At 33.2% G+C, this 27,011-nt stretch overlaps 1 protein-coding gene across 1 annotated transcript in view; it reads left to right on the plus strand.

Annotated features, from left to right (window-relative positions):
- The first annotated feature begins 1,519 nt into the window (after nt 1-1,519).
- LOC131040740 (homeobox protein knotted-1-like 2) overlaps nt 1,520-27,011 on the plus strand; it is a 65,708-nt gene continuing 40,216 nt past the window's right edge. The window contains exons 1-3 of the mRNA XM_057973692.2: nt 1,520-2,577; nt 2,732-2,842; nt 3,051-3,186. Coding sequence (XP_057829675.1) covers nt 2,074-2,577; nt 2,732-2,842; nt 3,051-3,186 — 751 coding nt within the window. The 5' untranslated portion in view covers nt 1,520-2,073. The remainder of the gene's footprint in view (nt 2,578-2,731; nt 2,843-3,050; nt 3,187-27,011) is intronic.

Genomic DNA, 27,011 nt, shown 5'->3' on the forward strand with positions numbered 1-27,011 from the left:
CCAAATACTCATCCCAAAACCTAAAAAACCTCTTCACCTTTCGAAGGTTTAACTCCTCGTGAAACAAACACAATTATTTATGTGTCTTGAGAGTAAAGTTCGCTTTGATCTCTGCTCCTGCTCTGTAACTACACCTCGACACTTAAAGAAAACAATAAAACCCATCATAGTAGATGTCCGCTCTATTTTTACTTTGATTAAAAAAGAAGAGAATGAGAATAAATCCATCAATGTCGTCTCCCATTCCCTCATAATGGTTCTGAGTTTCATTAATGCAGCGTCGCCAACCTTACCAACCATCAACCTTATAAATACTCATCCATTACTTGGGAGCCTCAAGACCATAATGAGCGGACATCACCCCCTTACCAAGAAATTAATCATCAAAAATTAAATGTCGCATGTCTTCAAATCTTGTTTCTCCAATTTCATTGAAATTTAAAGCCCACTTTGATAAAACATCAGCTTCCTTGTTGCCCATTTGCTTAACATGGCTAATTTTAAAGTCATTAAAGTCATTAAACTTATTCAACTCTTCCACAATATTGAGTATTGCATTTTGCAAGTGCCATGCCTCACTCGACCCTTTCGTGACTGCTTGTATGATCACCAATGAATCCCCTTCCATGTGAAGCTTACTCACCTCCGCTTGTCTACAAAATTTAACTGCCATCAAAGCCACAGATACAACATTATTTGTCCCGGAATCAAGGTTCTTTGCCCCCAAAAGCATCACCTCCCCATTCCAATCCCTAACAATAAATTCTGCACTTGACGGTGCTAGATTAACCATCAAAATTTTCTTTCATCCAACCCTTCGAAGACTTTTCCTAAACTACCTTCTGTTGCAAGGGAGTTGGATTGAACCCAACCACACCCATTAACGAGCAATAATTGCTATTTAATGTAATTTCTTTTATGAATACAATTTTAACCTTTTTGAAAAACAAAAAAGTTAAAATTAAAATGAATTTAAAACACAACACAATAAACACTAAAATGATGGAATAAAATAAAATATAAAAAATAAAAAATAAACAAAGATTTTAAAAAACATATAACTGAAAACAAACATTTAAAAATAGTTACAATTTGAATGTAATTTCATTTTATTAATACAAGAGCTTAGTTGGTTAAAGCATTGAGTTCTCAATGTGGAGACCTACGTTCAACTCTCATGAGGGACACCTTTGTGTAGAATTCTAAGTTGTGACTCTTGAGTTGTGATTCTATGATACTTAATACAAAAAAACAATTAAAATTAAAATGAATTTAATACATAACACACTAAACACTGAAATGAGTAAAATTTTTAAAATACAATTGGCATTTCAACTCTCCACTTGATGAATTTAATTTTTTCCTAGAGGCATCTCAGGGTCGACCGTCAAATGTTCGCCCGAAGCAGGCGGGCGGTCAGTCAGTCAGTCGGAGAAGAATTAATGTCGGTCAGATTTTATACCACGTCAATCTGTACGGCGTGGAATATATGTTTCTCTTTTATTTTCATTATTGGCGGTGGTGGAGTGGTGTGTTGGGGATGGCGATCGGTTTAGCCGGGCAAAATATTCGGCTAAAGACGGCACTGGCAAATCAAGCGTAGTGGACTGGGGGGGGTGAGATGGAGGAAAGGCAATATTTTTTTGGATATTTGGTCTGGGAAGCCGCAACAGAAGCCCTGGAGACAAAGGAAATCGTATGGACGGGGCGATTTAGGGTTTAAAAAAAATTTAAAATGGCTCTTTCTGTAGTGGATTGAGTTAAAGATACTGTCTTGGTGGAAGTGGAGGATAGTGGGGTCATCATAATCATAATATTATTGTTCTGCGTAGCAGCAGACGGGCGAACCATGGCAGAGGTCGCATCAACAGTATACAGGAAAGACAAACGGTATCTGTCTGCAGAATTAAGAAAGCGAAAGTTTTTACTATAATGGAAGCGGCCGCGGACAGCCTTTTCACATCGTAGAGGAAGGAGGCTCGGATTCCTTTCGGAGGTCGATTAATGGCAGTTTAATGATAATGACGGTACAGTAGATCTAACTGCTTGTGGCTGAAGAAGAAAAATTGTGAAATGGAGCCGATGAATAACGGAGCTTCTTCTGCTCAGGCCTCGGCGCTTTACTTGGGGGAGTATGGCGACGCAAGCGTAAGCTCAATGATGGCGCTTATAACCCAGGGTGAAGGCCAGAGTGCGCCTCTTCAAAGCTGTTTTTCCTCATTTTATAACAGAGGGGGAATATTTGAGGCAGAACGGCCGCAACAGCAGTCTGTTTCTTCTTTATTGAACAGTGACAGTACGGCCGTTGGTGCCGTTTGTTCTCTGCCTTTGGTAAAGACGGAAAGAGATTTCTCTGAAATTTCAGCACCGTTCGAATTCTACAGAGAAAAATGCTTCACGGAGCCGGCGTCCATTCAAATGGTAAGCAGCTCGGCGCTCACTTCTTTGGCCTCGTCGGGTAGCCCTCATTTGAGTAGGTCTGCGAAGGATGAAGAGGAAATGGAGGCTGTAAAGGCGAAAATTTTAGGGCATCCGCAGTATCCTTGCTTGCTGGAAGCTTATGCCAATTGCCAAAAGGTAAATAATCCCGCTTCAGATCTTTATTTGCGCATCTGCAGTATCTTAATGGAAATCTTTGTAGTGTGAAACCCTGGAATGCGGGTAACATTGATGGAAACAAAGTTCAAACCCTAAAGTTATGATTTTTATTTGCACGCTTGGTTGGATTCAGGTCGGAGCTCCTCCAGAAATTGTGGTTCGCCTAGATGAAGTTTGTAAAGAGCAAGAAGATCGAGAAACGAATATGAGCATCGGAATGGATCCAGAGCTCGATGGATTCATGGTGATTATTTATCGCATCTTGTTATTGCTGCTGCTGTGTCTCAATTTCCAGCACATTGATCGTATTCCTCTTTTCCTACATGTAGAATTTTTATTCGGGTACTGTATCGCAGGTGGGTTTTGATGTATGACTCGTTTGCCGGGCTTAACTGGAAACTATTCTGATTTTTGCTTTTTGCTTTTTGGTCAAAAATATTTTTTCTTCTCAGGAGGCTTACTGCGACGTGTTGAGTAAGTACGAGGAAGAGCTTACGAAGCCTTTCAAGGAAGCCATGGCATTTATTAAGAAGATCGAAACTCAGCTCAATTCGCTCACGAAGGGGACGATAAAGATCTTTCCTTCAGGTAAAAGAGCTATCTGTTTATGAAATTTTCATCAGGCAAAGGATAATTAACCCTTCTATATGCTTCTTTCAAGTAGCTTCTCTAGAAACTGGATCTGCTGTTTTAACACAACATTTTAGATCATATTTCATGATTTATTATCAAAATAGAAATTGAAAACAAAGATGAGTAATTATCTTTTTTATATGCTTCTTTCAAAAAAGTTTCTGTTGCAGTTTTGCAGTTTTTGAGCTCATGCTTCATGATCTATCATCAAAATAATAATCAAATTATAAAATGCGATTTGAAATATTTATGTCAAACAAATTGATTGTTAAACCGAGCATTCTCATCGGCATCATTTCATATAAATCTGGAGGAAAACTCAGCCAAACTTTGCCCAAAGTACTATACAACTGTTTATTCTAACATATCCAGGCAAATATAATTGGAACTGTTTTACTTTCAGTTGCCTGGGAGTTTAAAAGTTCTTTTCCGGTAACATAGCTTTTTATCACGTGATTAGTGAGTGTCCCATTGGCGTGGTATTGCATCTGAGCTTTTTCTACAACGATATATTGTTACTCAATTTTTTTTTCAACGGTAGACGGAGTCGAAATGCAAATAATTTTTCTGTAGCTATCTCGGATTTGGGGATAGAATATTACACAACGAAATAACAAACGCTGCCCTTGAACACTACGTTCGAGGTGGTGAGTGAAGATAACAAGCTACTGGAACCTTCATCGTCATCACTAAAACAAGTGGAGGACATGTACTCTCTGGTATGATAAATAGTGTACGCTTCGGTATGACGAGTATTGCCGCTGTAGGGTTATCCCGCGGCCAAATCAATGAAATCTTCATCGTGTCACTACAAAATAGCCTAAAAAGACTAGGGTAAGAATGGAAAACGTGGAAGAAGCTTTTAGCTCAAATTTAATACATAGCCATTTCATTTGTTCTGAAAATTATATTTTAGATTTTTTTTCTTTTGAGTAAAGAGGATAAAATTATGTTAATGAAAAAAAATTACATTCAATTACAATGATGGGACTTTCAAATAGTCATAGTTATCAACAAAGTCTAAAGCAGAAAAATTCAAGGAGGATTCCTAGAATACCACAAAACCCGCAAACCATACCAATCCAAGAATTAATCCAAATTAAATGGAAAAAGAAAGAACAAAGCTTGGTTATGATGAAATAGCTAACAAAGATCGTTCAATTTTATCTAAAGGCAAAGATCACCACTCAGTGACACCCCAACCACTATCCATCTAAAAAGCTCATTTAGCAAAGCAATCAGCCACCTTATTCTATCCCTTTCAAATATGGACAAAAGAAACATAATCAAGGTTAGGACTAAGACTAAGAATCTCCTTAAGAATTTCCCTATCTAGCAAAGGAATTAGAATCATAGAATTTGTCTCACAAATAATGTTCTTCCACCCCATTCAAAAGCTCATTTGAATGTTGTATAAATAGCCAAGGCTTCTATTTGATTATTAGTATGAAAACACATAGAAGAGGTGAAAAATAATTTTATGTAACCATAGCTGTCATGATCAATCCCCTCAATCCTCGCAACACCTGGATAACCTCTTGAGGATCCATTAGTATTAATTTTGAAGAAATCAAAAGGAGCAAGAGTCTAACTATCATCAATCCTATTCACTTTCTTAGTAGACTTCAACCTAGTTAATCTGAATGGGAGATGTAATATCTTGGGTAAACACCAAAGAATATGTTATCACATTAGCACTCCTTCCCTTAATTGAATTTTGAAAAAAAGAGGTGTTTCAATTATATATATTGTATTGGTTGTTGAGGACTTGGTTATTCATAATCATATTTCTAGTAGTTGGGATTTTTGGCAAATGCCAATCTAGGTTATATAAGCCTTTGTAGCTAGAAAAAAAATATTTTGTTATATTTTGGAGAATTTTAATAAAAACTTGGGAAGCATGGACAAAGATGCTAACAATAAGACATTTCTCATTAACTACATGTCATGTGCTACATCTAGGAAGAACTTTCTAAACTACTTTTAGTGCTATATAAATAATTAGGACCTCCATTTGATTATTATTATGACAATCCATAGAAGAGGTGAAAAATAATTGTGCCTATCGATAGCAATAACGACCAATCCTGCCAATCGATGCAACACCTAGATTACCTCTTGATGATCCATTAGTATTAAGTTTGAAGAAATTTGGAGGGGGAGGAGTCTCTAGCTACCAATCCTTTTCACTTTCTTAGTAGACTTCAACTTAGCATTGATTTATATAGAAGTAGCATAGTGCAGAGAATGTGCTACCACATTTACCACTTGCCTTAATTGAATTATGAAAAACAGAGGTATTTCAATTATATATATATTGCAGAAAATTTGTTGTTGAGAATTTGGCTATAGATAAATATATTTCTAGTAGTTGGAACTCTTTTGCAAATGCTAATCTAGGTTACATAATCTTTTAAATAGATAGATAACAAATATTTTATTATACTCAAAGAATTGCAATAAAATCTTGGGAGAGCATGGACATTAATGCTTCCATGCCAAAGTCACAACTTGATAGGCCTTGGTTTTTTAGTAGTTGGAACTTTTTTGCAAATGCTAATCTAGGTTACATAATCTTTTATAGCTAGATAACAAATATTTTATTATACTCAAACAATTCCAATAAAATCTCGGGAGAGCATGGACAATAATACTTCCATGTCAAAGTCACAACTTCATAGGCCTTGGTTTTTTTTTTCGAAAAGCACCTAGTCTCTTTAGATTCTAAGAACAAGCCATTTCTTGGTAACTATATGTCATGTGCTCCATCTGGGAAGAACTATAGAGACTTTTATAATTATAGTACTTCCCAAGATTTGAATGTGACATTTTTTCCTTTCAAAACTCATTTCATGAAGAGTTATTCTCACTTGATTGGTTGTACTTACTACTTAGATGTAGCAATTCTCCAAATTTTGACCACTCTTTTTTTTAGTGTATTGTGACTTTCATAGCCTTCAACTCAAATTAGTCTCTATTGAACCCACTTATATATATATATATATACATATATACATATGTACATACATATGTACATATGTACATACATATGTACATATGTACATACATATGTACATATGTACATACATATGTACATAGATATGTACATATGTACATAGATATGTACATATGTACATACATATGTACATATGTACATATCTATGTACATATGTACATATGTACATAGATATGTACATATGTACATATCTATGTATATATATATATATATATATATATATATATAAGAGGGAGTGATTAGTAGATTATATATAATCTATTTTTCTTTATCTAAAAGGTGGAGAAGAATATCCTTATTTAAAGGAATGATTCGAGGCTTATGCTAATGGAAGTTTTGAAATTTAGAAGTAATGGTATGTGAGTGTCAATTAGGTTTGACATGTAGAAAGTAACTATTAAGATAAAGAAGGTTTAAAATGAAACAATAGAAATAGAATGTAATATCACCTTTCTTACAATGATTAAATGTTTGCATGGTTAACATTAATTTTTTTATTTTAAATTATATTGAGTATTTGCTACTTTTGTGCATAAATGAGGTGATAATTGGATTGTTAAGAACTTATTAAGAAAACAACAATATCAAACACATCTTGATAGTTTTGAACTCTCTTTTGATAGTTTTGAACTCTCTTTTCTTTTTGGGTAGTTTTTGAATTTCTTTTATAGGTCAGTGATGAATTATGTTCAAATAATGAATCTTTGGATAACAATAGACAACAAATAGACTGGGAAAAAACACTAAAGTATTTCTCACTTGAAAACTAATTTATGATGAAATTTAAGTTGTAAAGTAAGAACAATGATGTGTATTTTCATATGGTTTTCAAAGAGGTTTTTTCTTGGAAGAAGGCAAAACTACTATTGCGAAAGGAGGATAAAAAGAGTTAAATTCTAGGTCTTCAAAATCTACCAAATTTTGAGTTCTAATGAGTAGAAAGAAGGCATAACTACTTAACTAAGTTTCTTATTTTGAAAGTTATTGGTTATTAGATTCGGGCCGAACTTCGTTCAAGTATGGTTAGAACCAACATTTTGGACTAGATGAATATTTCTGTTTTGGTTTAAGATATTTTACTTTAAATTTTTTATTGATTTATTTTAATTTTTAAACAAATTCTAGATCTCTATTATTTGTTGGCCTCCCAAACAAATCTTTTTTTGAACTTGATAACTATGTAACTGAATTTATGGGAATGCTAAAGAGGCCTCCAACATTTGATTATAAGTTAACAATTTTGGGGAAATTAAGAGATAGGGAAATGGATGTTAGAAACATTTTAATTTTGGTTTGCCCATTTTTTTGGGGAGGCGAGCAATCACATTTTAAACTCATTTCAATTTAATTGATCAAGATAAAGTAAGGGAAAGAAAGAAAAAATAAACATAATGTAGTACAGTTGATTCATTGGGAAATTCAAATCAAAAGCCTCTTTAGTTGATGGAATAAAAAAGAGTAATGTACCTTTTGCCACCCATACACCACAAGGAAGGGATCACTAATATGGAAAAGAAAGTATTTTGGAAACATTAAACTATTTCAAAGAGTATGCAATGGAGCATGCTTTAGCTTTGGTGGGTATACACATGGAAATTCAAGTGAAATTGAGATAGTAGATTCAAATACTAAAAAATTGACTGGAAATCCATAATTAATCGTTGAAAGGTTAAAAATGTTCTTGATGCAAGAAATCCAAATAAAAGGAAGGTAATTGGAGAAAAATATTAGTGCCATGTTAAAATAGGAAAGCTAGAATAATTCACAACTAACTAAATGGATAGCATGCCATTGATAAATCAAGTGGCAAAATAGAATGCACCATTGAAGTGGCAAAATGTTGAAAACATTTCTTTTTTAACAAACAAAAATGGATAGTTCCCTATTAATAGATCAAGTAACTAAATAAAAATAAAATAATGTTATTTATATTTTATAGGGGTTAAGTCCTCATTCCTCGCCTTTACCCCATATCCTTGTTCCTATCCCTTAGTTATTTCCTTGTCTAAATAATATTCCCTTTTAAACTCTTAATTCTATATTAATGTATTAAGTATGAGAATTAGAATTGTATTGAATATCATACAGATATAATAATGACTTCTACATGAGACTCAATTTATTTTTGTGTATAATACCAAGCATTGTTATAATTTGTATGTGTTCGTAACCAAAATGCCTATTGGTCTAATGGCTATGAATTGTGCATTTCTTGATATGCAAAATATGGTAATAGATCTCAAGGTACAATGTAAAATATATAGCATGAAGATTTAGGAATGTAGGTGAAGACATTAAATAAAGATGACTTTGGAGAAGACAACAAAAGATATTATTTTATTTGCAATATTTTAAATTTAATATGAAATACAATATTATAAAATCATTAAGAAACAATTTTACACTTATAATAGGGTTAGATTTAAAATGTTTCTAAAGGAAGTAGTTCAACATTTATAATGTTCAAAATTATTTAAGAAGTATCGAAATCTATAAGAATGATTTTGTGGAGGACATAAAGTTGTGCCAAGATGATGGTATCAAACATTAAGATTTAAAATGTTTCTAAAGGAAGTAGTTCAACATTTATAATGTTCAAAATTATTTAAGAAGTATCGAAATCTATAAGAATGATTTTGTGGAGGACATAAAGTTGTGCCAAGATGATGGTATCAAACATTAAATATGCATAATATTGTTGGAACATCTCTTAAATTTACTTGTACCTCAAACAAATAAACCAAAGATTGGTTTTGTGCCTCTTGAACTCATTTTCAATTAGGCATGTGATGGGAATGGTCCCTACTTTAGATGTTCAATATTGCTTGAGATATCATAATATTAGAAGCTTTAGGAGAACAAAAAAGAGATTGATTTCTTTTTTCCTAAATCAATATCATTATCTATGGTTGTAGATTTGCTAAATGAATTTGTAATACACAAAGTCAAATATTAGTCAATTATTGGATTTAGGAGAAAGGATCAAAGTCACAAAGTATGTGTTCGACAAGGATAAAATTTCAAATAAGTTTACTAGTACAAAAATTTGAATAAAGTATGATTAAGTTTGAATCCAAAATAATACTTTGAATATATAATCCTTAAGCCTAATAAAATCCCCCAAAAATAATAAATAAAGTTTCAATACTAGTGTCCAAGAATAAATGATTGAAGAGACACTTAGAAATGCACAAGAACATGTACAACAATGAAGCAATTAGTTATGATTCTTGTTGCCCCTTAAAAGATTCAAACAAGAAAATAACATGGTTTAAACTTGAACAAAGAATGTTAAAGAGGGAAATTAGAAAATAGAAGAATATTTGAATTTTTTTATGGATAAGAATAAAGTTTTATGAGCATACGTGAAATTGAGAGTGTATCGATATTGATGAAATTAGGTTGAAAGCATTTATTGATGAGAATAAATGCAATAAAAAATCATTTAGAAAATGACTCAATGAATGGATTTGAAATTTATTTTAATCTTGGATACAAAATTTCATATTGACATCAAGATTCTCGTGTATTATAATAAATATCCTAAAAGTGAGGAAACATGGACATTCTTTTTAAGTGGGCTTCATATAACAAAACTTTTGAGGAGCTCAAAATTATGCAAAGAGTGGATTTAACAATAATGGTTCACAACAATGGGAGTGGAATTACCAACAATTGTTTACATCAACAATTTTAGAGTATTCTAAGATTCTAAACCAGTAACATTATTTAGTACAATATTTAGCTGTCACAATTTCAGTTGAAGTGATGTACAGAAACTACGTAAAAAAGCTTACAACATGGAAGATTGTTTGATGAATAGATTAGGGTCAAAAGGATTAGTTAAACAATGATGAGAGAAGGCTTTTTGTAGTGGAATTCATTTATTTAGACCTTTGTGTGAAATCATTTAGCAAATGCAAATGGAATTTAGACCTATTATCCATGTTTCAAGAAAATAAACCAATGCAATTTGTTTGTTTATATGAGATAAAAGTGACTACATATAGGATTAGAATAAGAAATAATGGTTGTCAATAAACTAATAAAATTTGTTAGTGGAGGTTTTTCTTATGATGGATTTGATAGAAAATGAAGAACTTGATTGATTCGATTAAATTGGGCTAATGATACATATAGGAATGTAGGTAGTTGTAGTTGCATAATTGCTATCTATCTACAATTGCATAACGGAGGTTACAACTATATAATAGAGACAATGTAATATCTATGGATAGTCATGGCAACATTCCCCTCCTTATTATATTGTTCCTACAAATGTACCATCCAAACCTCAAGTTTCACCAAGCCAAGGGTCCTCCCTTAAGACTTACATCGCAAAACTTGTTGATTACATTAAAAAAAAACATATTTTTGAGAAAAAAATTCTTTGAAGAAACAAATCCTTATGCAAGCAAAACTCCATCAAGCTGCCTCAAGACCCAAAATGTTGACCCTCATAAAGGTGTGAATTCTCAAGTTCTCAGTCCCAAACTTGTGAATCACAGATACCGAATTATTCTCAACAACAATCAATATTGAGTTCCACACATAACTCCATATAGTGTCTAACCCTTGCAAGGGTGATAATTCTCAATCACAGTAGTGAACTCTTGGGCAACCATCCATACTGAGATCTACAGTAAACCCCTTACCTGTCTCCAAAAATCAAATTTCACAATATATGCATTCTTCATATTTGTCAGCACCAACACAGAAAACATGAAGGAAAGCAAGAAAATAAAACCCTAAAATGCTTCTCATGCATAGAATCATCCCAAAATAAGAAGCTAAATTGAGATGATAGAAATTCCTCCATCCTCCAATGTTGTCAGCCTCCAAGTGACATTATCAAGAATCTAAGTCATGGCAAGATGAAGGCTTTGGTTCAACAAGCAAAATAGTATTAATACCAGCTAGTCTTGACTTAACATGACCTAGACTCTGCAGAGGAGTTTTACCGTGCCTCACCCTCTCAATAATCTCACTAACATGCTTTGGTGTCACATCCTCATAATAGTTGTATGAAAAATCTTCTGAGCCCTTTGTATACTCAGCAAGAATAATCATGGGAGCATTCACACAACATCCCAAACACTCCATTTCGCCTACTAAAAATATACCATCTTTGGTTACCTCATTTCGCTTTACACCAAGGTGCTTCAAAAGTGCTAACTCACTATCACATGATCTCCAAATCCTACAAGGGTTAGTACCACTAAATAAAAGGTGATATTTACTATATTTTCTCTATAAAATGTGACATCTTTATAAATCGGAACCATTCCAAACTCCTTGTTGCTGTGCAAGATCAAAAAGTGTCATGAAGAGTAATGAAATTTCCAATCCTTCACATCTTAAGAGTCTGACGAGTAAAAAGCTCTTTAATCCATCGCCAATATCAATATGAAACCGTTAAACCAGTGGTCCACACGCAAATCGGATTGAGAAAATCAAGTACAACCAACAAGACAGACTGCTTTCCTCTTTGTTCACGTTAGGTGACTAAAATTCTCCTTGCTTTGCTACAACAACTTATATAAGATATAGATATCTGAATTTATTGTTGTTACTAATCACATAAACTTTATCTGTGCCATTTTACTTCCATTGTGGCTCTTGAATCTATTCAATGCAAATCTCGTTGAAATTTCAAAATAAAAAAAATGCACCTTCATTTATTATAGTTTGCCCTGATTGCACGATAAGTTTTCTTGTGTGCGCATTTGGTGGTATTGAAATTGAAGAAAATTGGGATAAGGTCAAGACAATATTTGTTCCAACAGTAAAGTCTTCAACATCGGAGCTCTGTGCTCCTTTAATTGTAACGCTCCCCTTGGAGATTCGTGGGAAAATCGAGACTTACATTACAGGTGTGTGCAAAGTTTTTCCGGATTTAAACTTCAATTTTTTAGAGATGAATCCATTTACGCTTATAGAAAGTCCTTACCCATTGGATATTAGAGGAGAATTGAAATTTCAATATAATTTTCCCAGCAAAGAGTAAAAATATTCAAATAAATGATAATGCAGTTATTTTTCTTTCCTTACTGTTCTTTTCTCTCGTATCAGATTGCTTCCACACTCTAATCCTCCATATAGGCTGTTGTTTATCTGACCCAAACTCCACGCCTTATGCCTATTTTCCACGCTACCAAGAGATCGAGCCTTATTTGAGGTAAATAGCTGGCGTTTTGCACCTTTATTCAGGTCTGCGCAGCAATTCAGTGCTTATCTTGTGCCTATAAAAAATGGTTGCCGCACATGAGCCCATTAAACTACTCTCTTTTCACGCCTACCTTCAGTTGCAGCGCGGCATGATTGCAGGATTTGCATAAAACGGATTTACGGAAATAGCTTTAGAAACTCTGAAGCAAATGCATCTAGCAAGCGTAACAGCTCCACAACCTTTGCCAATCTTTTCCTTACAATTGCTCTATCAAAAGCGCGAAACTGAATCACATCTCCATCAAATGCAGGTCACAGGACGTTGTAATACTCCCAGGCAAAAAATGCAGCTTGTACAGTTGTCTCCTTACCTTGCTTGAACAATCATCGGCTCACACCTTATTCACAGGCACACAGGAGAAAATAGCCACTCTGATACCATATGATAGAATGAAAGAAAATAGTAAAGAACTTGATTGATTCGATTAAACTGGGCTAATGATGCATATAGGAATGTAGGTAGTTGTAGTTGCATAACTGTTAGTAGTTGCTAACTATCTACAGCTGCATAACGGAGCTTACAACTGCATATTACAGACAATGTAATATCTATACATAGTTACGCAATAGTGACATGACTTGAAAACTAACTCAAACTTGAATAATTTTTTGATCACTACTGGAAAAGTTGTTTGATTTGACTATATCGTCAAGAGATCAATCTAAGGAATAATATCTAAGGAAATTTATCTAGGATGGGTTGCGTATAACACTATAGTCATCTCAAATAGAGATATATATAGATCTATTTGTATATATTATTATATTATATAATGTATAGATCTATAAATATGTATATACATGCATATATAAATATGTATCTATATATTTATCTATATACATATAAATAGATCTATATATGTATGTGTATATATGTACATGTATCTACACATACACATACACATACACATACACATACACGTATATGTATATAAATAGATCTAAAGTATATATAATATACATATGCATATATACAAATAGATCAAGAATATATATATTTAAAGTGTATATATACTCTAGATCTATTCATACGTATATATTGATCTATTTGTGTATGTATATACACATACATATATATAGAAATAGATTTATTTGTATATATGTGTGTATACACAAATAGATCTATAGTATATATATAGTCTCTCTCTCTCTCTCTCTCTATATATATATATATATATATAGAGAGAGAGAGAGAGAGAGAGAGAGAGAGAGAGAGAGAGAGAGAGAGAGAGAGAGAGAGAGAGAGAGAGAGAGATCTATTTGAATGTTTTTTTTCGAAAGAGTAGAGTTAGGAAACAGATTTCAAATTCAATGAGACCTCAAGAATATTATATATATATATATATATATATATATAGAGAGAGAGAGAGAGAGAGAGAGAGAGAGAGAGAGAGAGAGAGAGAGGATTTGGAGTATAGATCTATTTGAGATGATTATAGTAATTAAAGTTGAAATGGTTTCATTTCCTAATGCTTTTTTTCAAAAGAGTAGAGTTAGGAAACATAGATTTCAAATTCAATGAGACCTCAAGAATATTTTTTGAGTGCATAATTCACATTTATAGTCTGTATCAGAAACTTGAGCACAATTTTGAGTATAGTTGATTCGATCTACATTTAAATTCTTTAAGTGACATGTCACAATTCAACGAGGTCAAACAATTTATTTATTTTTGAAATACAATAAAAACGACTTCAAATGATTTGAGAAATGCATTTTGGGTTCAAATGAATCTTTTGAGATGATTGTGTATTTCAAGAGTTTTAGTTTTGAGAAATTTATAGTTAGATTCAATTTTGAGAGATATTGTGCTCTAATTGACTTAAGCAAAGATAAAAAATATTCCTTAGTTATAGTATGCACCATGCTAGTTTCAATACTAGCCTTAGCAAAATACATTGCAATGCAACATTTTATTGTGAAAATGTTGGAATATTAAAGTTTACATTAGTAAATTCATCTTAGTGACTTATGTTGGTAGTTAGTTTAGAGTTATTTGGGTATGATGGATTGAGAAAATATTTATTGGGAAGGCTTTATAAAAACCATATGGTAATAGTTTGATTGCCAACTCAATAATTTGATCAATATTTGTGTTTTTTTTACTAGGCAAATGTAGATGGTCTTTGATTTCTCCAACATTTCGGTATCATAACAATTTTAATACACTTTTTGGACAAGATGTAGATTGAAAGTGTTGATGGATTGAAGAAGAGTTATTTGTGCCATGGTGTAAGAGTGCTTGGAAAAGAGGGACAAACAAATGAGTTGGATGCCATTTGTGTTGAAGGCTTGTTCACTCCACGACTCACCCAAAATAAGCTGTGTTTTATGTAGAAGCACAAACCCTAAACTAGGTGAATCGAAGGTATTTTTTTTGGCCGTGGGATGAAACCACAAATAGAGGATTTCTTGATGAAAAGTTTTTGCACACTATTGGATTAGAAGTAGTAAAAGATTGTCCTAAGCCTTGATTCATTTTATCCATGCATGTTTTGGCTACAAATATCTGCTATTGTTTTAGAGGGTGTGGTGGAAGACATAAATGATTGGTGGAAGGTATGAAGGGTGTTTTGCTTTTGTAGAAATTTTGAAGTTTAGATCTTATGTTGTTTGACCTAGGGTATGTTTGAATAACATAAGAAAAATCATGGTATTTATTTGTTGGTTGAGTGGAAAGAGGATTTTGTGAGTATAGTTTTCCATCTAAGCGATTGCATCTGGGGAGGACATTTCTATTCATAGCAATTGCAATTTCTTGGTTTATATATTTATTCATTATAATTGGAGTTATTGTTTGTATCATTTCCTATTTTCATTGTTTTGCAGTCACTGCCAATGCTACCTCTGTTGCTCTATTGTGTTTATTGTTTTGTTAGACTTGTCATAGTTGGGCAAGATGGGTCTTACATTTGCAAAGTTTTTTAAACCATTATTTGACATGAAGGAGATGTGCATTCTAATGGTGGGTCTTGATGTTGGTAAGATCGCCATATTGTATAAGTTGAAACAAAATTATATTGTTACGATCAGTTTAAACATTGAGTTTGTTGAGTACAAGAATATTAGCTTCATCCAACTACTATGGAGACATTGCTTCTAGGATACTCAAGGTCTAATTTTTGTGGTTGATAGTAGTGATAGATATTTTCTTATTGAAGCAAGCGATGAATTGTTGTGGATGCTAAATAAGGATGAGTTGCAAGATGTTGCTCTTCTAGTGTTTGCAAACAACTGGAATCCACCAAACAATATATTTGTTGACTATCATTGATTTGACGATATTAGGAATGGATATGTACTTTGTGCATTTAGTATTGAAGGTAGAAGACATTGAAGAATGAAGGATCTCTATCACCTCAAGCTAGATTCTTGCTTTGGGATGGTGCTTTGCATGAGAAGCTTATGCTTTTTCTTTCCTTTTAAATGCTGACGTAATTGAAAAATGCATATATTGTGAAGTTTGTTTTTTGAAGTTAGGTAAGGGATTTGGTGAATGGAATATGGATTGTTACAATTATACTCTTCTGAGGGTCATGAGATAGCTTGATGGAGCAATGGATTGTTGTCCAATAATTTGTGGGATTGGTGATTTAAGAGTTTGGGGAGGTGGGAATGTGAAAACTTGGGAATTTAGCTCGGGAGCTACATTGCTTCGAGGGTATGAGGTAGTTCGATGGAGTTCAACCTAATTCAGGATTTGTTTCTTCAAAGAAAAATATTCTCAAAAATTTGTATTTGTTTTGTGTAATCAACATGTTTTGTTGCATGTTTTGGTTTTGTAGTGCAAAATTTAAGGGGGGTTGTTGGAATATTAAAATTTGCATTAATAATGTCACCTTAGCCCGATTTATGCTAGTTAGTAGTTATTTAGGTATGGTGGTTTGAGAATTTATTTATTGGGAAGGCTTTATAAAAAGCTACATGGTAATACTTTGATCACCAACTCAATAATACATGATCAATCTTTGTGTTTCTATGCACAAGTAGATGATGTTCAATTTCTCCAACATTAAAATGAGATATTCATCATTGATCGATCTAGTTGTACAACCGTCTATTTTAAACTTTGTTTATAAAGTAAATTTCCTATCATATCATTAATTATACTACCCAAAAATTAACTTGCACAAGGAATGAACCCCCCCATGTGTTAGTGTTGGCACTAGAAAGAATGATTATATAGAAAAATGAAATGTCAATACGTTTGTGGGAATTCCTAAGAAATGAGATTGGAGTTTATTTTCTAAGAATTTGTTTATTTTCCTGTATCTTATGAGCTAAAAATACTAACACAACCAAAAGAGCATAGGATGCCAAAAATCTCCTATATTCTTGTATAGATTAATCTCTGTGAAGCTTTCCTTATTGATTATCCATCCCTCCAAGATATTACAAATCCTTTATACTCGCATATATGGAAAGATATCAAATTATTGAAAGCATCTCTCTAAAAATGTTTTTTTGTGAATTCTCTTTCGGATGTCTTTAAAAGAAGATTCACATGAATTATTTTTTTGCTTGTTTTTCTTGTTTTGCAATTGACATTAACATTAGTTTCCTAAATGAATTCATGAGCTCAAAAAGTCCAAGTTAAGGTAGCTTGTTGCATGTGGGATACAATTTTTAGCTTAGGTTTTGAATCTTCAAAATCCACACCAATGTCTCTTAGGAAGATTCACATATTTTAAGACCTAGTCAATTTCTACAAGGGCTTTGTGTTGGTTGCATGGTCCTTGAATTATACATCCAATTGGGAAACAAATGTGAATTTCATTTGATATGGTGCAAGATATACAATTTATGAGTTTAAACATAGACTCTTCTAAACACGAGTTCTCACTTCTAAAGTCCACAACATAGTCAAGTGGTGTTAAGACAAAAGCTTGGGAGTAAACTTATTTGTCACCATCTCACCATGGGTGTCTTGTTGATATTTTAAATATACCTAAACATAATCTCAAACTTTTCTTTGGTTAAAATTATGAATATATTTTACATGCCATGGTCCTTGGATGACATCTATGGGACCGCTTAAGTGTGTCTTCCCGAATGTGTCCCTAGTGCACTCATGTTCTACCACTAATTATAAGCTATAAATAGATGGTGTTGTACCTATGTACATCCAATGGAGTGACAAGGTGTTAGTGATGTGATGTATTTTTTATTTTTTTTTACCTAACATATTTCTTATAGATGAATGTAGTGACAAAAATTGCATACAGTAGCAATTTCACATTTATGCATTGCACCCGCGTCAACCTTAGTATTTATGATAAAAGTTATGTCTCAAGTTCAAAGGTTCTAACTTCATAATGGCAAAGATTAAGTATCTTTAGTTTACATTTTGAAATTCAGTAGAATTTTCTAGGACTACAATGCTACATACAAACGTTTGTGTGATGCGCTAGCATCCCAAGATATTTTTGAGATTCAAACGTGAATATTCTACATGCCTTATTCATGATGCATATCATAATGTCCACATGGAAGAGTAACAGATCCCCCCCCCCCAATTCGACAAACGAATCTCTCCCATTCATGATCATTTCCAACATATTTCTCACTTCCCTCGTGTTCTCTCAAGCAAACATGCTTTGCTATGGATTAAAAAAAGACTTCCAACTACCACAAAAGGAATTTACAACAATCACATTGGCACCAATTTAAGCCCCTCCATTAGCTTTGACTTTTAAATTTGTCAAATATCTCAAGGAATGAGCCACAAGATTGCTAGTAACATTCTCTGGATATTGAATCAATAAATCTTCATGTCTTTGCATATATTTTACCCTTTTTGTGATAGGGGTTTTACTCCATAGTGGGGTTTGTTTCTATCAAACGTCTACTATGGCTTTCCTCCATAGTGAGGTTAGTGCTACCATTTGATATTGTAGGGGTTTTCCTCCATAATAGGGTCTACTTCTAGCAAACGTCTTTTTAGGTTAAGCATCGTTTACTTTGTTTGTCTTTTTATCATATCTACTTGGTTGTTTGTGGAGGTCAGAAGACCAAAACGGGGGTTTGATTGAGGCAAGCCCCTAAATAGGCCCCAACATTTTTCTCATTCTTTGTGTGTGCAAATCCTGATACGAAATGATCTAAAGGTGTATATTTTTGGAACTCAACAATTGATAATGATTGGATGACAACATAGTGCATTGTAGTCCATGTTGTGTACTGGCGTTTGAGACCAGGAACTTACTTGATTGGTGATAGGTTCCTTTTTGTCTATGCATTGTATTTTTGTAACTTCTAAGTTATTTCATCTTTGTAATCCTCTGTAATTGATGCTGTTATATTCTATACTTACATAAATCTAGTTGCAAAATTGTTGTTATTAGCTTACATATTTCTATTTCATTTCTTAGTTGCATTTAGATTAAATTAAATAGTAGAGTCTTTGTCGTTGGAGATAAATTGTGGACTATTTTCTCTTTAAGGCTACATTGCCTTGAGGGTAGTAAATCCCCTCTCTTACAATTTAATATGTGGTTTGTGGTGTTGTAGGTGGTTATGAATGGATTCCATGCAATGTTAATGTAATAGAGTAATTAAATGTCATTTATCAACAATCCTAATTAAGATTAACTAATCATACATTATTACCTATTTTAAAATAGTATTAGAGATTTATAATTAACTCCCAAGGTTTTGACAAATGTTGACTTGAATTGTAGAATAAGATGAAGTGTTAGGATGTTAAAGGTAGGTTTGAAGCATAGAAACGAGACTTGGACTAGGCGCAAACTTGGCAAGGGTGACTCGACTTGGGACTGGGGACTCGGCAAAAAAACTCAGCTAGGACTCGACAAAGTGAAAATCCCAAGAAATTTAGAGATTTTTAAGGATTTAAAACTTGTTTGATGCACCCTTTATTAAATAAACCTTAAATACACAATAACATCATCAAATAGAAGCTAATTCGATCACATACACAAGTATACATTGATCACATAAGTATAAACACAAATTGTAGTTGAAGGAAATAGAAAATTTTGATATATAAATATTGTCAATTGTATACGCGGAGTATAAAATTCATGACATCAAATGTACCACACAAATATGAAAACATAACTATAAGTTTATGGTTCAATGAAGCCTGCATCCCTCCTACGAAGGCATCTAAGGTAGGTCTTGGATGATTCAACAGCCATAGTCTCTGTCCATGACTCCATGCCACCCTTGTTAATTAATTGTAGCTTCGATCGGATTATTCCTATCAATGAAATCAAATGCATAAGTGGCCTACTGGCCTTGAGCATTTGATCTCTATCCTTCTTCTGTATTCTGCTATGATTATTGGTTATCATATACATGATTGAAATATAACTATTATTAATCATGCTAATGACGTGCTGTTAATTTTGTTCATATCATTAATGTTAATCATGCTGTTAAAACTAATCACACTGTTGATATTAATTTAGACATGCATCGATATTGAGTATCGATATCCACATTGCTGATATCGCTATCATACTATGCTATCAATGATAGCATACTATGATACCGATATCATATATGTTAATGTTGCATTGATGTCATTACGGTTCATAATGATTATCAACCTTGGTTAAAATTACAATATAAATCGATATTAGTATCGATGATAATTAACAGCCAACACACATTGATTAACATTAGTTTGTGTTCAGTGGACAGACGTGTCTACGTAGAGACATGTCTCTACGTGGACTATGTCCGCGTGTCTCCACTCATTAATATATATATATATTCGATCCAATATGCTTGGGAGGTACTGAAATCGATAAGTGCTAAACAAGTCTCAGCAATAAATATATTTTTTGGAATTGTTGGATCAAGGATATATCGACCGCATTATATATACAGTTCTGATCTGCATTGCAATCTCATTGTATTGAAGCATCTCCTTATTAATATTGATATTAAGAATTCTGCAGATTGATATATATTCATATAACATTGATATTAATATATATCCAAGAAGAAATTATAGACATTGTGATCAACATATTATATAGAAAAAATTAAAAATACTATAACCTCTAAATCTGATCAAACTTAAAAAACCCCTACTAACATTAGTTGTGCCTATGTCTACTTGTGCTCTAACCTCCTCCTTTTCCATGGCTACAACCTCAGGCTCTCTATTTGCTTGTTTGACCCAATCAAGGTCCTTGTCATTGAAGACAAGATCCATAGCCTTAGTGATCCACACAAGGTGTTAGATGTGAGAAAAACCCAACGATAGAAAAACTCCATAGCCTTTGTTTTGTCATTTTTTGAGATTTAAAAAAAAAATCAATTTTTTGAGTCCGATAGAGTCCAGGCATAAAAACTTGCAAAGTCCGAGCCAAGTCTGTGAATTCTTGTACTCGCCAGGACTCGACCAAGACTCGGACGAGTTTGAGTCCGAGCCCCTATGACTCACCCAAGGTCACTCGGTTCAGGACTCTACGAGTTCTGACGAGTCCACGAACTGTGGTTTGAAAGAAAGGTTGTTAAGAAGACATGGTCTACAAGTTGAATACATATAAATCTAGCATATTTTGTCAAAAAGGTCTAACAATCGAGGGTTAGTGAACTTTTGTGTTCTTAAAGATTTGCATCTAATCCCTTAAATCAACATCAAATATGTTGTCATGTTATTTGTTATCATTGATCTTATTTTTTGTTATGCTTTCCTTTTATTATAACTTGTTAAACACCAACATTTAATAAAGATATTTGAAATATACTGTATGTAAACCACAACCTTATTATGATGGTTTTAGATTACTATGAAAATATCATAGTCATGGTTTTGTTGCCAAATGAGTTTATTCAAGTCAAATCCTATAATTGAGATGGTTACTATGGCATTGAGAGCTAGAGAAGGAATATGAATCTTCCTCATCAAATGAAACAATCAATGTGAAATTGGATGCAATGATGTGTTGCATTGATAGGATGTTGGAAATAAAGAGGCCATGATTTGAAATAGATGCATAAGATACAATAAAAGACATTTTTTAGTAGAAAAACTTCTTAGAGTATGATATATATTAATCATAAAACTTTGGAGTATATAGTAGAAGGTTTACAATAAAAAAGTGGCTGATAGAAATGTACAACCCATCAAAACATAAGTGCTGAAAACTTACAACTAAAGGTAACAAGCCAACACAAGAAAGAAAACAGACCATTTTCCACCTAATGTAGGTTGTAGTGCTAAGAGGGAGAGATGCATCACCCTACAAAGGAACCACCCAAGGGAGGGCTCTGTCAAAGGAGGATTATGGACCTCCCATCCATCTCAAGTGTCTTAAATTGTAAACAAAAATAACACTCCACAACTTGGTGGTAGAGGCACCTTAGATACCTAAACATGACCTTGTCCAGCCAAAAATATTTGTTATATGGGGATGGAGTTGAGCCTCTTTGTTGAGAAGATTGCAATGAAAACTGACTTTGATTGAGTGAGTGGCTTCTTCAGTAGATATCAACTAGATACAAATAGGAATATTTTTTAACTAAATGTTTGAGATTGATTGGATTTATCATTCTAATATATCACTCATAAATAATAGAGAATTGAAATGAGTATCCTTACATGTGAGGGATGAGCCACTCTACTATATAATTTGACTTGATAATGACATTTGTGTAGGAAAACCTTATATTAGTCATTGTGACATTCATAATAGGTCAACACTTTCAATAACAAATTATATAGAATTAGTAGAGATTATGGAAGGCACACATAAAATGTCTTTGTTGTGAAATGACAATTAGCCCAACTTTATGCAATGCCAAAACAAGTGGTTCACTATTAGATGCGAATAACAATAAAGATGGCAGCAACAAACTTGGGACCAATAAGAGGAAGTAGGCAAAAACAATTAATAGGGATTATGGAGTAGTCAAAGGTGAAAAACAATTAGTTGATAAGGAAATCAATTATCTTCTTCACGCATGAGAAATCAAACCTTAGAAGATGAACTTACCCTATAAGTCCTCGAAGGTCTACATATTGTAAATTTCTAGGGATAGATATAATTTAGAATATTGTTTCAAGTATAGTTGAAAAATTCAGATTTGATAATTACTCAATAGGCCCATTTTTTTAAAAAACTCAAGACCTAGTAAAAAATCGGGCGAAACTCGACAATAACTCAACACATTTGTAAAACATTTGAAAATGCATAAATTTTAAAAAAATATTCTTAAAAACACAAATACTATTGAATTTGTAGATAATATTAGCAATTTCTATCATACATAATCAATATTAGATTTTAATACATATCATGGACCAAAAAACGATTTCAACCTCTAAACGAGTTACAGTGCCCACTTCCACTAGCCATGTCAAATATAGCAGTTGCCTCATCTAAAGAGAAAGTTATGCAATAATAATGTTTACAATATTACCGATTCCATCATTTATAAATGAATATTAGAGTATAATACATATCATGGACCAAAAGATGATTTCAACCTCTAAATGAATTACAATACCACTTGCACTATCCATATCATATATGGTAGCTGCCTCATCTAGAGAGATTTTTGGCAAGTTGTGCAATAATAATGTTTACAATTTTACCAATTTCCATCATATATAAATTATACTAAATGTTTAATACATATCATGGATAAAAAATGCTTTCAACCTCTAAACGAGTGACAATACCACTTCCACTAGCCGTGTCATATATAGTATTTGCCTCATCTAAAGAGATTTTTTGCAAGTTGTGCAATAATAATGTTTAAGTCAGCACATTACAGTATTATATGCCAATTCTTTGTCAACCCCTCATTGTAATCAAGTTTTTTATGTGACAAGAGATAACAATAAGTATTGTGGGTTTGAGAGTGGAGATCCCAAAGGGGTTGAGGGGTAGCATCCCTTGTGATAGTTTGGGGGAATTGCTTCCAATGGGTTCAAGGGCTAGTGCTATTGCCCATTGTTGGGTCCAAATAAAGACCTTTGAAACCACACAAATCTTCATGGTACACACCATTTTCATAGTTTTGTCTCTTAAGGATGAAATTAGGTATTTGGTACCTTTTTCTAATAAAAATGTTTTAAGAAAATGATTTTTTTAAATTTTATTTTGGTGTCCCTTGGGTCCCCATGAATTTCATATGCACTAAATTACTAGTCACATGCCCCTAATTGCTGCCAATCATCACCAATTTTATGCTTGAAAGGCAAAAATCATAAAAGCTTTTAACATTAACTTTAAGTGAAAAAACAAATTGATACCCTTATTAAGGCAGTTTTTTCATAAAAAAATAATTAGTTTTGATGAGAATTAACCAGAAATCGTCGTGAGTTGTGCAAAAAATCATTGACGAGTAACTCACTAGGTTTTTTGACTTGAGAGTTATACAAGTGCTTTAAGATTTTTTTAACCATGGTTTGAGACTTCAAAAGATTGGAAATGACAAACTCTAGAAAATTGCAATGCTGATTGGTGTGAGGATAAAATTGGAAGAACTTTAAAGGGATACTTTTTGAAATGATCTGGTTAAATCATCACTAGGTTGCAAAGGAAATAGCATAGTTTCCCATATCAAAGATACTACTTGAATGTATGGTGTAAAAGTACAACATTTTAGGCCACTTAAATGTACTCATGGGAAGAGATTAATGCAAAAGGATGTAGACCTAGTGAGAATGATAAGAGATGAAGAGCAAAGAGGTTCATCTCAAACGTTTGAAGATAAGGCAAAGGAAAAATAATTATGGCAAGATAATGCAAATTGTAATGAAATATGGGGTTTTAGTAACATTTTGAAGTTTTAATGTTTATGAAGAAGCATGATGAGTTGTAGAACCTTGCAAATTTACTACTAATGTTGACAATGCAAGTTGCCAAATGCTTTACAATCGTCTCTCGCATTGCTATTGGTAGGATTTCCACTATTTCTTTGATGTCAGACCTTGCATCATTAATCTTATAGCTATCCAATCCTATATTAGTATTTGTTCCTAGATCCAAAAGTATTACATTTTTTTGTGTACCATACTAGATTTCTAAGCTCCTAAAAGAGTGTGACTATTTTTTTATAGAGTAGGGAATGCTTATGAATCAAATGTTTGAAATTAATGCGTTTGAGAAGAATGGAAATGGTTTGTTAAACTTCTAAATCCACCATCGAAGATAAGCAAAGACATATATATCATCATTGTAACAAGTTACTTCGCAAGTGGGTGCAAGGAACAGCTACACCAAATTATAAAACAAGAGATGTTGCAAAACTCTTGTATGATAACATCAAGAACAAATTTGGATGCCATAAGGTTTCGATAAATGATTATAATTCATGATTTCACATGATAGGAGTGCCATTGATCGCCCTAAAGTAAAAGGCCATTTAGAAGCCTTAAATAATGTGTTGGGAAGAATGTTCTGCAAGATTTACAATGTGATTAAATATGATTGGTAGGAGTGAATGCTTACACTGTTGTGGATGTATAGGTACTATTCTAGGATGGCCATGGTATACAAAAACCATTTCAACTAGCATATGGGCTGGAAGTATTGATGCACATGTGTAGTTTAGGCCGAAGCAGTTAGTGGAAATTGCCACAAATTTGGCAGAAAAAGAGTGATTGGAAGATCTTATTAAGCTGAATGAGTTAAGGTTTACTTTGTAGTACCTGTCCAAGACTCCAAGGGTTACTAGTTAAGAATGAAAAAGCATGTCTTGATAGGAATTTAGGGCTGAAAGAGTTCTGGGATTTAAAAAGCTCCTACTTGGAAGCCATGAGCCACAAATTCACCGATAGTGTCCACATGAAGAGGATGCTATCGCACAAAAGGGAGAAATTAGTATAAGGGATATTTCAGGTAAGCTCAAGAAGGGTGTGGGACTCTTATTAGCTTCAATCTCTATTGGAGATGGTGATTTACATCAAGAATAAGTGCAAAGAACAAGTGTGCAAAGGAGAGCATGTAGGAGATAGATAAGTGAGCTTTTTTGAGATACATAATCACATTGAAGTGTATAGGTCTCATGTTTGTGAATGTAATTAGCTTAAATCTTTATTGGAGATAGTGATTTGCATCAACGCTAAGTGCAAAGATAAATGTGCAAAGGGGAATATGTAGAAGATAGATAAACGAGAATTTTCGAGATAGGTAATCACTTTGCAGTATTGGTAAGTTTATCAAAAAATCCAATAAATGAGAAACTCTTGGGCAAGGACTCGTGTTTCAGTACACACTATGAATAATTATGTAGATATTTCCAGGGGTAAGTTTCCTTTTATGGTCAATAATAGTGAGAGAGATTATATAAAGTTTCAACATTAGAGTTAACGTGTAAAAGTGTAAAAAGGAGAAATATGGGAGTGTAGGAAAAAATGATGAAGTTGTAAGATGTGTGGAGAAAGGAGAGCCAAAAACATTCAATCAGATACACATAAGAATGAACCTAGTCCATCTCACATATTGTAAGTGTCTCTAAGTAAAATGGAGATGAGAGAGTGATATGTGGATAAATAGGACTCTCATGTTGCCATCCTATTCATGATCATGTCACTCTAATGTTCAAGAATTGTCCATATTGGCTATTTGAAACATGAGTTTGTGCACTCACAGCAAGCATTGCTTTAATGTACAACAAATTATTCAAGCAGCCTATAATTGCTTTCGAATTTAATCATGACAACCATCGTAGAGTAGGTTTTTGGCGCCCTTTGTAATGCAGATTCCAAGACAAATTAAATTCATAGTGTTAATGGTTTCAAAGGCAACTAGTTAAGTTTAGTAGGGTACTAATTCACTTTAATAGAATGACCTCTGTCTATCCATTTTCTAAGCCCAAGGTTACTGAATGGCATTAATTCTAATTTAAACCATCATAATATCTTGTAATTTATTGAAGTTTAGTGGGTGATGCCATTGATTTGAAAAATCTGATTTCTATGTTCCTCCCTTGTGATGTTTGGACGTGTTTATCCCTCACATCAGTGCGGAAATTTTAAATGTGCTAAAGCTATACTTAATTATGAATGTCAAATTACATGTTTTACACCTTGGCAAATACTGTTTCATATCTGACAAAGTCATCTCATGACTACAGTATTTGATTTATAGCACAAATGGCTGCATTCATGCACATTGATAAGCAGATTGATCTAATGTCAAAGTTAACTTAGTTGGAGAGAGATGAGGAGAAGAACATCGTGTAGGCAATTTTCCTCCAAACACAGAGCCACATCTCCAAAATCAGAAGGTTGCCTTGCCCTTCACGAGGAATTTCAGAAATAGGAGACATTAGGGAACAGAGTGAAATGTTATTGTCACTTCAATGCCCGTGACACGATAGGAAATGCAAAGCCAGATGGTAATCAAGTTGTAATAAGGGTGAGACTCTAAGCCAAGTAATCAATAATGCTTTCTTCACAGTTCAGGTTTACTTTTTCCAAAATGATATGGGTTGATCATTGTTATTATCTCTTTAGTAGTGTCTGGCTTTTGGGTTTTCTGTTTTCTCTTGATTTTTGGTGGTGGGGAAGTTCGGTGGTAAATCTCCTTGGATTTTCCTCCTT

Source organism: Cryptomeria japonica, chromosome 5 (genome assembly GCF_030272615.1).
Source record: "Cryptomeria japonica chromosome 5, Sugi_1.0, whole genome shotgun sequence".
In the NCBI taxonomy this organism is placed as follows: domain Eukaryota; kingdom Viridiplantae; phylum Streptophyta; class Pinopsida; order Cupressales; family Cupressaceae; genus Cryptomeria; species Cryptomeria japonica.